This window comes from Mustela putorius, unplaced genomic scaffold (genome assembly GCF_011764305.1).
Source record: "Mustela putorius furo isolate JIRA1106 unplaced genomic scaffold, ASM1176430v1.1 tig00000831_pilon_pilon_pilon, whole genome shotgun sequence".
NCBI classification, from domain to species: domain Eukaryota; kingdom Metazoa; phylum Chordata; class Mammalia; order Carnivora; family Mustelidae; genus Mustela; species Mustela putorius.
Genome location: NW_025421490.1, coordinates 5,606,026 through 5,623,529, shown reverse-complemented (window position 1 = coordinate 5,623,529; position 17,504 = coordinate 5,606,026). Strand labels below are relative to the sequence as shown.

Sequence of the window (17,504 nt, the reverse complement as noted above, 5' to 3'; positions counted from 1 at the left end):
ACAGGAAATAGCGCTACTTAGCAAGAGGCAGGTTCCAAACCAAGTCCTAATGGGCCTTTTCCCTCCATGCATACAGGCCTCAGGAATACAGCTGTGTCCGATGCATATAAAACGTATCAATCTCCCCTAGCTGAAAGCAGGCTTCTCCCTGAAAGGGTGGGGGGGAGGGTTGGATTTCCTGTCGGTCCTCAGGGATCCCACTTCCCCAGGTCCTAGTACTGCATTTGTCACATTAAGAACCCACAGAATGGGCATGGCACAAAATGGAGATCTTCTAGCACCGGGTGAACCTTTCTGCTGCAGAGGAAGAAATTTACACAACTTCTCCATTTCGAAATTAGCGATGGCTTCCTCCTCCACAATATATCGATCATCTAAAAGGCTTATTTGTTCTTGATCCGTGTAAAGCGATTCTAGCCACGGCTGGATGGTAACCACGGGGCCCATGAAGGAGAAAGCAGTTTTAGGAACAGGAGGTTAAAATGCAGATCAGCTGGCCAGTTTTCATCTGTAAAGAACCCTCTCCATGCGGCCCTTCCCCCCTCTTTTTAAAATTTCAAGACAAAGGGCATTTATTTAAATGTGGTAAACTCTGAAAATTCCTAGAAAGCGTGTAGAGTTGACACATAACTCATTTCAGGGTCAGAGCTGGCCAAATCTGGCCAAGAGGAACTTGGTATTCCTCAGGAAGATAGCATTGAACAGGCTGCCCTTGGAGAAGTTACTGTTTCAGAGCTAAAGCAGATCAGAGAGCGTCCACCCGGGGAGGAGGGCCCTCCCAATCTCGGGCTCTGGGCAGAGAATAATGACAAAAGTCGAGATTTAGGGTTCAGTTCCAGCTGATTTTATTTCCTTCTCAAAAAAAGTTATTTACAGAAGGTATATATCAACAATCTGACAGGCAGTGAACTCGACATGATTAGCTGGCATGATTTTTTCTTTTTTCTTTTTTTTTCCCCCAAAACATTTTTTTTTTTTTTTGTGGCCTTGAATTTTAAGACAAATATTCTACACGGCATATTGCACAGGATGGATGGCAAAAAAAAGTTTAAAAACAAAAACCCTTAACGGAACTGCCTTAGAAAGGCAGACGTCCTAGTGCCTGTCATGTTATATTAAACATACATACACACAATCTTTTTGCTTATTATAATACAGACTTAAATGTACAAAGATGTTTTCCACTTTTTTCAATCTTTAAACACAACAGCTATAAACCTGAACACATATCCTATCATCATGCCATAAGACTAAAACAATTATATTTAGCGACAAGTAGAAAGGATTAAATAGTCAAATACAAGAATGAAAAACGCAGTACATAGTGTCGCGAACTCAAATCGGCATTTAGATAGATCCAGTGGTTTAAACGGCACGTTTTTGCTTATAAAAAAAGTGCAAAAAAGATGTGGTTTACAAGTTAAAGCTACAGGATCCCTTTTTGCTGTAAATGCACCAGTTTTAAAGCCTCTGGACAGAATGGTATTTTACTTAAAAAAATTGGTCTATTCTTAAAAGCCTAACAGTGTTTGGCTAACTCTCCTCCCCTTTTTCTAAGACTGGGGTCGAAGGGTGGACACTGGTGGCAGGTTAAGGGATACTGTCACTTTAAGAAGCCTGCAGATTGAAGTGTAAACATGGAGAAATTAGGGGCTGATTCTTTAAACTGTGTGAGATATTAACCAGCCGCCCTATTATAAAATCAGGAAATCCAAACAGCGATTTACACCGATTAACACCCCCTTTATATATTTTTTACAAAAATACACTGAGAAAATAATCAAACGTTTTCATCTCTCTTGTCTTTTTTTGTTTTTTAAAAGTGTCAAAAGTCTACATTTAAATATAAAAAATTAAAAGTTAAAACTCTAGCCCTTCAGTGAAGGAGACGTAAAATGGCGTGGGTAACAACAAACTACCAAAAAAAAAAAATAATAATAATAAAATAAAAGAAAAGAAAAAGAACAAAAGAGAAAAAAAAAGGAAGGAAGAAATAAAGGAAGTCAAAAAAGAAAGAAAAGAAAGTAAACCAAAGATTAAAGTAAAAAAGGGACAAAATAAGAAAAAAAAATGTTTGGCCAGTATAAATACGTCCACATATAAAATGGCATCTGATTACATTTACAAGGAAAAAAAAATACGAGGATGAAGCATCGGTGAGGGAAAAAAACACGTCTTCTCATTTACACCTATAAGGAATAAACACATACACACTGAGAAAAAATTTGGTCCTGAATTGTGTTCTTTTTTTTTTTTCTTCTTAAAGTCCAGCACAGATTTGAGTTGCGTTTGAATCCTTTAAAGAGTTAAGAATGAAAAAAAGCTGGTGATAATTTTGTTGTAGGAATCAAACATAGCGCCATCTATCTGCTTTTTATATTATCCTACACTATTTTAAAAACTGCTCAACAGTCTTATACAGAAATCTTTAAAAGATAGACAGGATAACATGCTATATTAACCCCACCAGTGAAATAATCCAACACCATCACGATTCCGATTTTAAGAGAAGAAAAAAACCTCTTTTCTCCCCCCCCGCCCGAAACCACTCGCCCCTGCACGGCCCCCGGCACCACATCAAACAGTCCGCTCTCCTGCACGCCCGCGGGCCGCGGAGTCTCACCTCACGGATTTCGGGGGTGCGGGGGGCGGGGGCCGCCTGGACGCGCCACCTGCCCCCGAACGTGCAAATCCGTCCCAGTTCCTCCGCGGCCTCCCCCCTGCGCCCCGCCCCGCGCCCCTCGCCGGGCTCCCCACGGGGGCTCTCCGGGCACTCGGCATCTCCTCCTCCGGCTCCGGGGGTGGGGGGCGGTGGGGTGCAAGTGAAAAAAAAAATAGAAAAAAAAAAAAAAAAAGAGGAAAGAAGGAAGGAAGAGGAAAGGAAGGGAAAAAGGAAGAAAAACCCAACAAAACGGGAATCCGCCAGCGTGGAGTCTCTGTCCCGGCGCTCGAGCCTGCCTCCCCCCCCCCCCCCCCAAAATCTGCCGTCGGTCCAATTCCAATTCCACGCCCGGAGCCTTCTGTCTTCTTGGGGGGGGGGAGGGGATGGCGGGGGGTGCTGAGAACTCAATCCCCAGGAGCGCGTTGGGTTTCTTTCTTTTCTCTCCCCCCCCCCCTCCTCTCTTGACCAAGAAATGAGAGAAAATAAAACAAGAACAGCAAGGGGGGGGGGGGATGAAAAAAGGGACGAGATTCCTTCAGTCTCTAGAAAAACTACCAAGTCGGCTTCTTGCTGGGGGTGCAGCAGACAAGTCCGGAAGCTCGTTGGAATGGGGGGGGGGGTCTCTTCGGGCAGAGGGGAGGAAACTCCAAGTAGCTTTTTTTGCCATCAACAACAACATCAAGAACAACAATAAAAGGTCGCCCCCCCGTCTCCCCGCCGCCTCCTCCGCGTCCCCGCGGCCGGGGAGGTGGGGGATGGGAGCGCGGGTCCCCAAAACACCGCCGCGCTCCTCGCAAGCCGGCCCCGCTCACATTTTTTTTTCCTTTTCTTTTTTTTTTTTTTTCCTCTTTTCTCTTCCAACTCTTTCTCTGTCTTTTCTCTCTTCTTCTTCTTCGTCTAAATCTTCTTCTTCTTTTTTTTTTTTTTTCTCGTCTTCTTCCCTCTCCTGCCCCCCGGCCCTCTTCTCCCAGCCCGCGCGCGCGCCCGTCAGTAGGTGAAGACCAGGTTGGAGATGCTGGACTCGAGCCAGTCTCCCGAGATCATCTCGCTCACCTCGGGCGTGCAGTAGTCCGGGAACTCGAAGTGCGAGCCGGAGCCGGGCTCCAAGTTAAAATCCAGGTCCCGGTCCAGCGCCGACGACGAGCTGAAGCTGCCCAGGGACATGCTCTCAAAGTTTGAGCTGGGGTTCAGGTCGAGCAGGTCGTCTTCGAACTCGTCGTCGGAGGACGAGGAGCCCGACGACGAGGACGAGGACGAGTGGGACGAGGCCGACGAGGACGCGTGCGAGGGCGCGCTGGACGGCGCGGGCGAGGCGGCGCGCAGGCTGGCGTAGCTGCGGTGGTCGGCGGGCGAGCGGCCGGCGGCGGGCGACGAGGCGGCGCTGCTGCGGCCGCTCAGGCTCGGCCCGTCGGGCGAGCAGCCCGCGCCGCCCTCCTCGTACAGGCCCAGGGGGTCGCTGGGGTCGGCGCCCGCGCCCACGCCGCCCGCGGGCGAGGAGGACGCGCCCAGGCCGCCGAACAGGTAGACGCGCTTCACCTTCTTGTCGGCCAGGGGCTTGCCCGGGGCCGCGAGGCCGGCCGAGGAGGCGGAGGCGGCGGTGGAGACCGAGCCCGCCGCCGCCGCCGCCGCCGCCGCCGCCGCCGCGCTGGGAGTCCGCGCCTTGTACAGCGAGTGGTGGTCGGCGGCGGCGCCCAGGGGCAGCAGGGCCTGCTCGGCCGCGAAGGAGGGCGCGGCGCCCGCGGCCGCCGCCTTCCCGCCGCCGCCCGCCAGGATGAGCTTGGCGTGCGGTTTGCTGCCCCCGCCGCCCGCGCCGCCCGCCACTTTGGAGCCGCAGCTCTTTTTCTGCGCGGGTTTGGAGTTGGCGCCGCCGCCGCCGCCCGCGCCGCCGCCGCCGCCCCCCGCGTGGCCGCTCCCGCCCCCGCCGCCGCCGCCCCCGTGGCCGCCCCCGCCACCGACCTTGTCGCCCTTCTCCCCCGGCTTGGAGGAGGCGGCGGCCGAGGCGCCGGAGCTGGCGTTGCCGGACTTCACCTTCTTCCTGGGCCGGTACTTGTAGTCGGGGTAGTCAGCCATGTGCTTGAGGCGCAGCCGCTCCGCCTCCCGGATGAAGGGGATCTTGTCGCTGTCTTTGAGCAGCTTCCAGCGTTTGCCCAGCCGCTTGGAGATCTCGGCGTTGTGCATGTCGGGCGACTGCTCCATGATCTTGCGCCGCTCGATCTGCGACCACACCATGAAGGCGTTCATGGGCCGCTTGATGTGGCCGCTCGGCGTCTTGCACCAGCTCGGGTCGTCGGCCTTGCCGCCCGTGGACGCGGTGGAGCCGGGCGTGGGGGAGGAGGCGATGCCCAGCTCCAGGCCGGCGCCCGAGTCCGAGCTCTCGCCGGCCAGCAGCGCTTCCGTGTTCTCGGCGTTGTTGGTTTGCTGCACCATGGCCCCGGCTCGGCGGGCGCCCACGCGCGCTCACACCCTCGCGGCGGCCGCCGCGGCGCGATCGCCGGGCCCTCCCGGCTGCCCGGGCCAAGCACACGCCGAGCGGGAGGACGCGCGCGGCGGCCGTGCGGGCCGCTCCACTCCGCGCCGGGCCGGTGCTGCGCGCGGGGAGAAAAGTCTCCAAAGGGTGCGGGCAAGGAGCGCTCTGCCTCTTGCAGAGCAGTTATAGTTCCCAGGCTGGAGAGTCTCCTCTCCCTCCCTCTGCCGCTCGCTCTCGCTCGCTCGCTCACCGCGCCGCAGTTTGCTCTCTCTCGGCTCTGAGTCTGGAGACCGTGCTAAAGTGGAGAGGAGTTTCTTGAATGCTGGCTGCTGAAGCTTCCAGTGCAAGTTTCTCGCCGCCTCCCAGGCAAGTCTCTCTCTCTCTCTCTTTTTTTTTTCCTTCCCCTGAAGCAGTTGGTTCCAGTTCACGAGCGCTCTCAGGAGCTCAGGAAAGCGACATCGTCTCTATCACTTAGTCCCTTCCCTACCATGCAAAGCAAAAAAGGCTCTGGCTCCAGGACTCTCTGTGGGCGGAATCGGCACTAAGGAGTTTGTGCAATTATTTTGTTGCAAGGTAGGAAGCCAAAAAGCCTTCGTGCAACAGACTGGCATGAATAAATGTATGTCTCCCCCTCCCTTCTGCAAGAAGGGAGCTGGTAATGGCAGAGTTCCTCTAATGCAGACTCTTCAAGAGCGTGCAAGAACTAGAGACCCCGGAGCGAAACAGGCCTCTTCCCCACACACAGTTTCTCTTGCTGCAGCTTAGAGCAGACCCCAATTCCGCCTCGCGCCTCTTTATCCTTTCACAGTCTAGGCCGCGGCCAATCAGCCGCTGTAACCAACGCTTCCTCGTGCCAAGCCCCTCCCCCGGCCTTCCCATTGGCTTGGAACCCGATGCAATAATAATCTCCGCGTGCAATGAGAAGCTCCAAATCTGACCTCATTCCAATTTACAGAGCAAACTTTTTAAAAGGGCTAGAAGTACAGCTGAGATTTCTGCTGCCTTTTTTTCCTTTTGCTCTGTGTGTGTGTGCGTGTGTGTGTGTGTGTGTGTGCGCGCGCGTGTGGTGTGTAAAGAGGATGTTAATGCATGAAATTATTAAGGGGAGAGACGGAAATGTATTCTAACCATTATGTTAGATAACAAGGGGCTTGGAAGTTGGGGGGGGGTAAGGGTGAAATACTGTAAATGGAAGCTTTCTGCTTAAAAGCCAAGTGATTATTTTTATTAGTTCTTTTCAGTACTGGAATAAAGAATCAGCCTCGAGTGCAAAATCTGTTCCTCGGATCCTTCATAAAGCCAAGGATGTAAAAGGGGGAAGGAAAGCCACAACAATAAATCAATGGCTATTGAAAACCATTAAGAAAGTGGTACCTAGACACCTGTCATCACAATTATTTTAACAGCTCTAGGTACAGCACAGATGTTGATGTATTGTGTAAATCCCTTCAGAGCAATTTTTGTGCTGTTTGTGGAAGGCAGAGAAGAGGAATTTTTGCAATAATTGCTTGCTCTCTTAACCAAACAGGGGTTAACTATGCTTATTTAATGATTTAAACTCCCCTATAAATCCTGGATAGCCCAAACAGAGGAGCTTTCCGTTGGAACACATTACACAGTGTTGCCTACTTAACTCAAGGGGAGAATTTCCATAGAGTTTCGTAATAGGATGGTAACGTGGAGTAAAGGGTTGGGGTCGTTTTTACTTTCTAAATATTTGTTTTCCCCATTTTCAAAATTAAAGAGTGCTGCGCTCTCTTTCTCCCCGCCCCCAGCCCTTCTTACTCCTTTCCTTTCTGTATATTTTCTCCTATATATTCCTCCTATGCTACTTGAATCAAACTGAGCTAAAAGGCTAAGGCGAAGGGAAAGACGGCTGTGGTGTGACTGGTAGCAGGAGACACCGGCGCCCCTGGATTCATGTTAGACCTAGATGCTAGTCCTTCTTACTGGGTTTGTACTCTGCAGAGATGCTGGAGTCTCAGTTCTCCTCATCTGTGATATGGGAACACTGAGAGGTACCTTATGGAGGGTGGTTGTGAGGGTTCAGTGAGTTTGATGTGTTTTAAGCCCTCCATGAATGCTATTATCTTTCTCTTGGTAATTCAGATGCCAGAGACACTCCTTCTAGTAGAATCAGCATATTGTTATTCATGAACCCCAAGTTGAGGATGGTCACTGATTTTTTTTTTTTTTTTTTTTTTTTTTTTTTTTTTAAGTAAGCTCCACACCCAACATGGGGGCTTGAACTCAGGTACTTGAGATCAAGAGTAGTATGCTCTACCGACCGAGCCATTTAAGAAGTAATCGCAGATCATGTTATATGCACCATACAAGGACAACAGTGGCAAGCCTGTGGTCTTCAAGATTTTAGACAAAAGGAACTTTGGGGAAGAGTATTGTGGAGAATTTGCCAGGTAATCAGAATACATGTTTATTTGGCCACAAAAATTGTCTCTATTCCACGGTGTGAAAATTAGAGTTCTAGTAAAAATTGGTCTTTATTAATGCCATAATAGTCAACTGTTTTTCTACAGGCCAGAGATAGGTGGTTAGGTAAGGGCCAACCCGACATAATTAAGTGAGCTTTTGATTCAGATCAGACTAGTGCTAGGCAGCAGGTTTCTATTTATCTTGTCAAACTTTTAAAGTATGTAGGCTGGCCAGAGGCCCAGGTTGTCAGATTTAGAATTTTACTGAAAAGAACACCCTTTGGAGACATCTGGGACTGGATCCGTAAGGATCAACCACAAGCAAGAATGTTTCTGCGAGTTAAGGCAAATAATTTTTGACCAATAACTACCCAACTTATATACTTTTCCTTTAGAGTGGGGGAACAAATCTTAAACAAACAAGCAGAAGCCCACAGGTACCTTTCTTTTGCATATAACAAAGTTGGGTGTGTCCTCATGCATTTTATTTTCTTGGGTGTGCACACCAGGACCCCAGAACAGTCTTAAACTCTAAAGTAGAAGTTACTCTAAAAGGTCTGTTCTTTATAAAGTCAGTATCTTCACTAGGATAATAAAAGAATAAATATGTATTAATAAAATAAATATTGATTTTGGAATTTGTACCAACTCATGATTTGAGTGTGTAGCTAGTTTGTGATGTCAGTCAAGGTGACCATCGATGTAACTGATTACATTTTTAGAACCAGCCTTGCTTCTTCCATCACTGAAAATGATGGGGGAAAGTGGGGTTTAATCAAAGAAGTCCTAGTAATTTTGTTTATGCTTAAAACATACAAATTATTTATTTATTTATTTTAAGATTTTTATTTTCAAGTAATCTTTACACACAGTGTGGGGCTCGAACTCACAACACCAAGGTCAAGAGAATTTTGCAGGCTCTACTGACTGAGCTAGCCAGGAGCCCTGCACACAGTTTTTCTTTTTTCTTTCTTTCTTTTTTTTTTTTTAAGTAGATATGAAAAAAATAGCCACTGGCCTATTTCTATTGTGAAATGTATTTTCTGTATTTTAACAAATCCAGTAGATTTTAAGACACACCATTGTTACATGCAGCTAAGGAAGGAAAACTGCCAGTGAGACATTGAGATGCCCCTGGTTGTAACACCTTCCCTTATGCCAGAGATGTTGAACATGAAAAGGACAGGTGCTTAGAACTGAAGAAATATGGTATTAGTAATTTTCCCCAGCTTTATGATTATAGTATGTATGAATGCTTGGGCTCTTAAAGCAGGTTTGTTCTTCTATGTGAGTATTTCTTCTCAAATATAAGAAAACATCTAACAAATGGCTTTTATTAAAGTCCATCTTTCTCAGCAACCATACGCATGCTGGAATGTATCTGGCCTCTGAATACCAAGTAATGAGAAAAGATTTCTCTGTTCTCATTACCTAACTTCATACGCTTTGTAAGCATTTCTTTGTTACTGACATTTTTTTCCCCAAATACCAGATATTTGGTGGCCCCTACTAAATCAGTACTCACTGTTCCCTCTGCTGGCTTTGCAGTACATGAAGTAATTCTTAATGTTACTCTTTAAGCCATATTAACAGCAAACCAAGATAATTTTGCAAAAAAAAAAAAAAAAAAAAAAAAAAAAAAAAACCAACCAAAAATCCTGTTTTAGAATAATAAACCAATTGTCTTTATTGGCCCTGATGTTAGACATTTCAAATTTTGAATGAAGGTAAATTATCTTATTTTCCACTAAATAATGGAATTGTTTGGGATGTAATATCTCTTAATTCATTTCTTCTGCTCTCACACACCTGTACGACATGAACTTTCACATCCATAAAATGGTATGGGGTATAGATGGAAATAGGCTTCTATCGCACTGCTTAATATATTCCTATAGCATTGGGCGGGGGGACTGAAGGGAAATTAGTTTAACAAATCTCCTGGATTTGCACTGATTTGCAAGGTTTTGCCTTGACTTGGCTATAGAAACCATGATTGTGGGAGCTGGTCTAACCTGACAAGTATTCAGTTCAAATGAAATGGAGGGGGTAGGGAGCCTCCCCCCTCCCCCGTCTTTGTTACTTTAGCAGGCTGGGAAGCAGCCCTGGGAAATTCGATGTCATTGGACTTTGTCAACTGAAAGGCCCAGGGTTTTCAGTTCCACACTTGAGGGAAAAGAACCCTCCAACGGAGGCTGATTTACTTCTCAATCAAGTAGGCAAATACAACTTCCACTTCAACCTTTTTGGGCTCATGAAATTTTATTAGAACTGGACTTCCCTTTCAGGGTTTGTGTTGAAAAATAACATATGGAAGTGACTCTTATTTACAAAATACCAAAATAAGGAGGCTGGGGCAAAATGACATCCACGATTTATTTTCGCTCTTCGAATACGCTCAGAGGCAAAGAATGGCTAATGATTTTTACCACTTGGTCTCCCCTCCTAACCACTGAGTAGCGCCTGGTAGCATTAAGCAAGCATTTTATGGCAATGCCAACCTCCCTTGTCCTTTCCGTCCCATTTGCTCACGAGCACAAGCAGAACACGAATTTCTGCCTGGGTCACGTAGATCTGAAGCCTGAATTCGAGCTTTTCTGCTCCTTTTCGCCGGGCCCCGGCAAGGCACACCCACCCGGAGTCTGGGTCGGCTCCGCGCCCGGCGGGCTCCCAGTCTGGGGAGAAGCAGCCGCCAGGTGGCAGCGCTGAGCCTCCCTGCGCCCGCGGAGCCCGAGAACGTGGGGATGGGCAGACTTTCTTCGCCCCCTCCTCCTCCTCCCGAACCCCACCGTCCTCCCCTGCTCTGCCTTCCTTAGGTAGCATTTAAACGATCAGCGGTTAACAGGGTGTGTCGGCGAATTCAGAGGATTTCTCCCATAAATCCACACTTAAGGCGACCCCCCGCCGCCTCCTGTTCCCTCGGCAGACCCTCGCAGAGACCGGGGAGCCCCAGGCCGGCCTCCCGTTTGGACGCGGTAACCGAAGCCGGAGCTTATCGGTTCCCACGTCCGTGTCGTGTTGCCGCAGCAGGCGCGCGCGAGTCGGAACGCGGTTTCCCGGCCGGCCGCGCTCCGCTTGGGACGGCGGCTTTGGAGAAACGGCGCGCACGACTTAAGGACGAGCAGAGGCCACCCCCTCCTCCTTAAAAAATGGGTTCCCTCGGCCGGGGGCGCGGCGCTCGGTGGCGCTGGCGCTGCCCCTGCGCGGGGCTCGGCGGGGACGCGGCGACGATGCCCGGTGCTCGGCCTCCTTCCGCCGCCGCGGCCGCGCCTCGCCGTTCGGTAACAGTCGCAGGGCGGAAATAAATTGGAATCGACTCGGGCGGTGCGTTTGGACGGGAGTCTTTCCTACTGTAAACACGTTTCAGGCGATCCTGTCAGCAGCGTTTTAACGCCCGTCTTCCGCCGAGGTTTTACCAGCGGGGAAGGAGCTGGAGACGCGCGCGCGCGCGCGCGCGCGGCCCCCGGGAAGACGTGCCCCTCCGGCGCGCGCGCGCGCGCTCCCGGCTCTGCTTTGAAGTCGCGACCCGCGGGGGCTGCGGGGACCAGGGCTGGGGGTTGGGTGGCCTGCGCGCCCCTCCTCCGACCCCGAGCCCGCCCGGCCCTCGGCGGCGGTGCCCGGTCCCGCCCCTGCCCGGAACCGAGAGCCCCTGCGCTTCGTCCCCGGGCGTGCGCGCGACCTGCGCTCCGCACGCCTGCGCGCTCTCGGCTAGCCGGCCGCGCGCGGACACCCGCTGCCATCCCCGCCCCCGGTGCCCGCAGGCCCCCGGTGCCCGCAGGCCCCCGCCGCCTGGCCTTTCCGGGCGCCCGTGCGGGGCGTGCGCGCGCGGCGGGCGAGGCGACGAGAACGCTGGATTCCGGGGGCGGAGGCTGACAATCGGTTGCACCCGAACCCTCAAGGATCCCCTCCCTAGGGACTGCAGAGGGGGCAGGAGGGCCGGTGCCTCTGTCGCCCCTCGCCAGTCGCGGGGAGGGGTTAAGGGGGTGAGAAAGTCGCACCTTGCCAAGGGGTGCACCCGGCGTCCCCAGTGATTCAGCCCCAGGTTTCGGGGCCGAGAGGAGGGAGTTCCGGCCGGCAGATGGCTGGTGGAGGCTGCGCCCCAGGCGCGGTCACTTAGAAGAACTAGGGGTTCGGCTCGCTTTGTCCCCTTTGGGTTCGTGGGTCTCTGACTTTGCGTAGTAGCCAGGCCTGAAAGCAAGAGTCCAGGATGGGGGGGTACCTACTTGCCCCCCTCCCCCGGCGCCCCGACACTATCCCAGCGACCCTAGCACGCGGTGTGGATGCGGGTACACCCACAGCCTCCCCACCCCCAACAGCCAGGTCGGAGCAGCTACAGAGGGAGCCCGGCGGGGAAAGCGGCTGATTCCACTTACGGAAAAACGCTTTTAAGCAAGAGCAACCCTGAGCCCGTGTTAGCGAACCAGCTGACCCGCAGTTGGAGGGCGGGCGCGGGCGGGCGCGGGCGGGCGCGTCTGGCGCGGAGGGGAAAGCCGCTGCGGAGTGGGCAGAGGCCAGCGAAGCCAGGGTCAGGTAAGAGAAAGAGAGGACGAGAGGAGGGGGAGAAAGAAAGGCGCTCGAAGGCGAAGAGGGGAGGTGGGAAGGCTCGGAGACAGCTCGGGCGGCCAAGTGACGCGGGTCGAGAGGAGAGGCGGGCGCGTGGCGGGCAGCGGGGGCAGGACGCACGGGCTCCGCCAGGCACCGGGTCTCCTTGCGCCCATCCCTCCCCTCCCGGGATCCCGTCGAGGCCTAACAGCACGTGTGGTGCAAACAGGGATGGGGGAAGCTCTAGGGAGGGGAGGGGAGGAGAGGAGAGGAGAGGGGTGGGGTGAGGGTGGGGCCGGGACCGAAGCGCTCCGTGCCCAGTACCGCGCGGTCCGTGCTGCACACCTGGCACCCGGGAGTCGCCATCTGCTCCGAGCTCTCCGCCTCTCGGTAGGGGTGTGGGCTTGTTGGGAGATAAGGACCCTGCCTCGTGAAGGGATGGCTTCCCGTCAACCGCCGCAATGAACTCCGTCCATCAACGTTTATGGTGCTCCTACTGTGTGCCGAGCGCAGCCTGGGTCCCCTCCAGCTGCTGGGCTCGGGGACGGCACCATCTGTTGGGTTACACCCGCGAGCTGGAAAGGAATCCCGTGTGGTGTTGTATAATAAGTTCACAGTTCGAACAATAATGTAGTAAATTCACCGCGCCAAAGCGGGCGGTTGAGACCGTTTGTGGGTCTTGGAGAAGAGGTGGGGCTGGCAAAGTAAGGTTTTGTGATTTTTTGCACTGTTTCCTGAAGCACGAGACCCCTTCCCCCCACACTCTCCGCCCCACCCCAACCATGTTTTGTCCCACAGTCTCACACAAATAAAAATTACCAGTAACTGTTGAACAAATAGTTCAGTGACAGTCTGGCTAGCAGAGTCTGCAAAAAACTGACGGCTAGTCCTTCAGCACTCACACTGCAGTCAGTTTCACAAGTTTCGGACCCCAACACTGCTCGTCTACCAACTATTCAATGATGTAACTTTGATACCCCGAAAGAAAACTGATGGGTAATAAAATCTACTTGCACCTGATATGTTTATAGAAATCAACAAAATGGTCAAACTACACTATAAAGGAAAAATACAAGGTGCATAATTTATAATAAAACAATATACATTTCAAAGGTGCATCCGTAGACTGTTTCCCTAGAACACCCAAAATGTGTAGCATTTATAAACTTCTCCCTAGGGAGTACTACTGCCCAGGTGTGAATTATGGACTGTGTTTATCAGGCAAGTACTAAATATTGGGAATACTATTGATATCCCAAATTCTTAAATTTATAGTGGATTGTGGATTGTTTATGACAAATCAACTTTCTGGTATTCCTGCCTTCCTGTGGACTTTCTCCCCTAACTCCTAGCCTCCCCCACCCAACCCTTGACGCTGGATTTGGTCCTATGACTTGTTTGGGCCAATGGGACATTAGCAAGCAAGACCCATGCAGGGCCTTGGGAATTTTCAGTGCCTCCATATTGGGATTTGTTCTCTTGACTCTGTGAGACCTTCTTGCTGTGAAGAATCTAGTCTAGCTTACTGGAGGATAAAAGGCCCTATGGAGAAAACTGAAATGCCTTGCCAATGCAGACGTTCCAGACATGTGACCCAAGCTGTCTTGGACTTCATTGAGCTGGTCAGATGACTGCAGACACATGAGGGATCCCAGATGAATGCCGCAGAAGAATCCCTCAGCTTGACAAACCCACAGAATGATGAGAACACTAAATCGTTGTCTCAAATCACTGTTTTGGGTGGCTTGTTATGCAGTTATTAATAGAGGACAAGGTGGTTTTAACTTCAGTGCCCTGTGATAGATGCCAAGATACGAATCCACCCAAGAAGGTTGTCACTTCTCTCTCTCTCTCTCTCTCTCTTTTTTTTTTTTGCAAAGATATGATAGTGTTTATAATTTTTTTTTAATGGAGGTGTGATTGACATACACCATATTAGTTTCAGGTGTACAGCCTAGTGATTTATTACTTGTGTATGTTGCAAAATGCTCACCAGAGAAAGTCTAGTTAACATCTGTTGCCATCCCTATTTTTACCTTGTGTTGGAAACTTAAGATTTACTCTTTTTAGGGCGCCTGAATGGCTCAGTCAAGTTAAGCTTCTGACTCCTGGTTTCAGCTTAGGTCAGGATCTCAGGGTCCTGAGATGGAGCTCTGCCTCCTGGGGCTCCATGCTCAGTGGGGAGTCTGCTTCTCTCTCCTTCCCGCTGCCTCTCCCTTCCCACACTGTTCACACTCACGCACGCTCTCTCTCAAATCTTACAATTAAAAAAAAATGCTCTTAAAAAAAAAAACTTATTTGAGAGAATGTGAGCATGAGCAGGGGTGAGAACAGAGGGAAAGAAACATGCAGACTCCCTGCTGAGCACGGATTCCAACTCAGGGGTCAATCTCAGGACTAGGAAACTTAACCTTAACTGACTGAGCCACCAAGGTGTTCCCCCCCCTCCCCCTGATCCATTTACCCCTTTTAATGTCAAACATGCAGTACAATATTATTAACAATAGTCACTATGCTGTACATTATATCCCCAGGACTTATTTACTTTATAACTACAAGTCTGTAGCTTTTGACCCCCTTCCCGCAACGGCCCTCCAAACCTCAGACTATGTTTCTGTTCTGTGTATCTATGAGGGTTATTGGGCGCCTGGGTGGCTCAGTGGGTTAAGCCACTGCCTTCAGCTCAGGTCATGATCTCAGGGTCCTGGGATCGAGTCCCGCATCAGGCTCTCTGCTCGGCAGTGAGCCTGCTTCCTCCTCTCTCTCTCTCTCTGCCTGCCTGCCTCTCTGCCTACTTGTGGTCTCTCTGTGTCAAATAAATAAATAAAATCTTAAAAAAAAAAATTCTTAAAAAAAAAAAAGAATTTATTTATTTATAGGCAGAGAGAGAGGAGGAAGCAGGCTCCCAGCCAAGCAGAGAGCCCGATGCGGGGCTCCATCCCAGGACCCTGGGATCATGACCTGAGCCGAAGGCAGAGGCTTTAACCCACTGAGCCACCCAGGCGCTCCCCCACCCCTTTATTTTAAGATTCCACAGATAAGTAAGATCGTACAGTATTTGTTTTTCTCTTGTTGCACTTAGCGTAATGCCATCAAGTTCCACCCATGTTGTTACAAATGGCAAGATTTCCTTCTTTTTTTTATGTGTGTGTAGCTTTGGTTATGTGGACACACCCGCCGCCTCTTGTTTATTCCTTCATTGGCGACACTCATCTCAACTACTGTCACTAATGCTGCAGTGAGGTGTGTATGTGGCGGTGCAGATATCTTTTCAAGTCCTTGTTTTCATTGTCCTCTGATAAATACCCAAAAGCGGGATTGCTGGAATATACGGCGGCTCTATTTTTAATTTTTTGAGGAACCTCCCTACTGTTTTTCAATAGAGACTGAACCAATTTATATTCCCACCAGCAGTACACAAGAGTTTCCTTTCCTCCGTGTCTTCTCCATCACTTATTGTATTTTTGATAATCTAACAGGTGTGAAGTGGTAGTTTATTGTGGTTTTGACTCGTATTTCCCTGATAATCAGCAACACTGAACATCTTCATGTACCTGCTGATCATCTGTATGTCTTTTTTGAAAAAAAAAAAAAGTATTCAGATCTTATGCCCATTTTAAAGTTTATATATATAAATTTTTTTTAAGTGTTCTCTACACCCAGTATGGGTCTTGAACTCACAAACCTCAAGATCAAGAGTCTCATGCTCTTTTGAATGAACCAGCGAGGTGTCCCAATCTTATGCCCATTTTTAAAATCAGGGTTTTTTGTTTTGTTTTGTTTTTCCAATGAAGTGGTCTGAGTTCTTTATCTGTTTTGCATAGTAGCTCCTTACCAGAGAGATGATTTGCAAATCTCTTCTCCCACGCAGTAGGTTGCTGCTTCATTTTGTCGATGATATCCTTTGCTGCACAGAAGCTTTTGAGTTTGATGTCATCCTACCTAGTTTGTTTGCTTTTGTTGCCTTTTGGGAACAGGTCAGAACCAAATCATTGGCAAGATTGATGTCAAGGAGCTTACCGCCTCTGTGTTCTTCTGGAAGTTTTATGGTTTTCCTTTTTTAGTGACTCCCGGTCTTCATTAGGAGTTTAATCCATACACTCATCACTGCGCCTGGGGGATAATGGGTTTTAGCTAGAAGTCAGTAACTCCAGACCTCTTACCTACTCTAGACGCAAGTCCTGCTCCTTTGTCTTTCCCCACATATTCCTGAAATCCTTTCTCCCCTCAGGGGACTTGCTGCTCACCAGCTCTGTTCTTACTCATCTCTGTCCTTCCTGCTGTCCTTGGTCTTCCCTGGCTAGCTCTCCTGTTTACACCTTTTTCTTTCTTTCTTCCTGGTCTCATTTATCTTCATTTTCTACTGTTGCTTCAACATTTATTTACTTTTGGTCAGTAAACCAGCCAACCGTACGAGGCCTTCAGTCGGTTTCTTCTTTAGCTTACCTTGGCTTTTCGCTGTTGCTTCTGCATGTAAATTTTGTTGGGGGTGGGATAAGCATCAGATCTGTAGACCCTGGACAAGTGTGGTGTTCACATACAGGGTGTAATTCTAATGCCATGGGATGGCGTATTAGGGTTCTCCAGAGGAGCAGGACCCGTGGAAGATCTGTATCTCCATCTATATATCTGTCTATCGGTTCCATTAGAGGGGCTGCGAAATCACAGGGTTTGCAGTCATTTCCTTGGAGACCCAGAAGAGCTGATCATGTTCTTTCGGTTCAAAGACCAGGAGGCTCAAGACTCAGGAAGAGCTGATATTTCCATTGGAGTCTAAGGCAGGGGTGAAAACTGATGTCCTAGCTTATGGGCCGTCAGGCAGGAGACATAATCACTGAGCTGGGGGAGAATCTGCCTTTTTGTTCTATTCATGCTTTCAACTGTCTGGACCAGGGAAGGGTATCTGCTTCACTCAGTTTATCAGTTTAAGTATGAAACACATCCCAAAACACCCTCACATGAATACCCAGAATTGTTTGATCAAATATCTGCACATCTTGGGGCCCAGTCAGGCTGACCTGTAAAATTAACCGTCACAGACCGTTAGCAACAGTCCTGTCCTAGGGAGTTGACTTGACCCAAGCATGACCTTTATGTATAGGTTGAATAAGTAGCTGGAGTCCCTGAGAAAAGGTTCTTTGATGGAAAATGGAGATTTTTGGTCTTCCTTCCTGAAATCTTACCCTTCTAACCAATGAACGATAGCAATGCTTTCATAAGTAGGATTCGTCCCTTTACATCATAATATCTATTTTTCTAATTAGAATGTAGATTATCCAGGATGAACTGTGGTGAGGCGCTATTAGGCAATACTAACTTGTAGGGCAGTTCTTGAAGTTAGCTTTTCTGGTAGGTTCAGGTGGGGTTTAACATGGGTGGGAGGGATTGGGGAGAGGGAAAG

General features: G+C 49.7%; 2 protein-coding genes across 2 annotated transcripts; both read right to left on the bottom strand.

The window, feature by feature from the left end:
- Positions 1-821: 821 nt before the first annotated feature.
- On the bottom strand, positions 822-5,945 carry SOX4 (SRY-box transcription factor 4). The gene has a single exon (XM_045085088.1). The coding sequence runs from the start codon at positions 5,087-5,089 to the stop codon at positions 3,650-3,652; it is 1,440 nt and encodes a 479-aa protein (XP_044941023.1). The 5' UTR covers positions 5,090-5,945; the 3' UTR covers positions 822-3,649.
- Positions 5,946-10,973: 5,028 nt separating this feature from the next.
- On the bottom strand, positions 10,974-12,469 carry LOC106006657 (translation initiation factor IF-2-like). The gene is made up of 3 exons (XM_013060781.2): positions 12,428-12,469; positions 11,935-12,307; positions 10,974-11,749 (listed from the first exon to the last, which is right to left on the bottom strand). The coding sequence occupies exons 1-3, from the start codon at positions 12,467-12,469 to the stop codon at positions 10,974-10,976; spliced, it is 1,191 nt and encodes a 396-aa protein (XP_012916235.2).
- Positions 12,470-17,504: the final 5,035 nt, after the last annotated feature.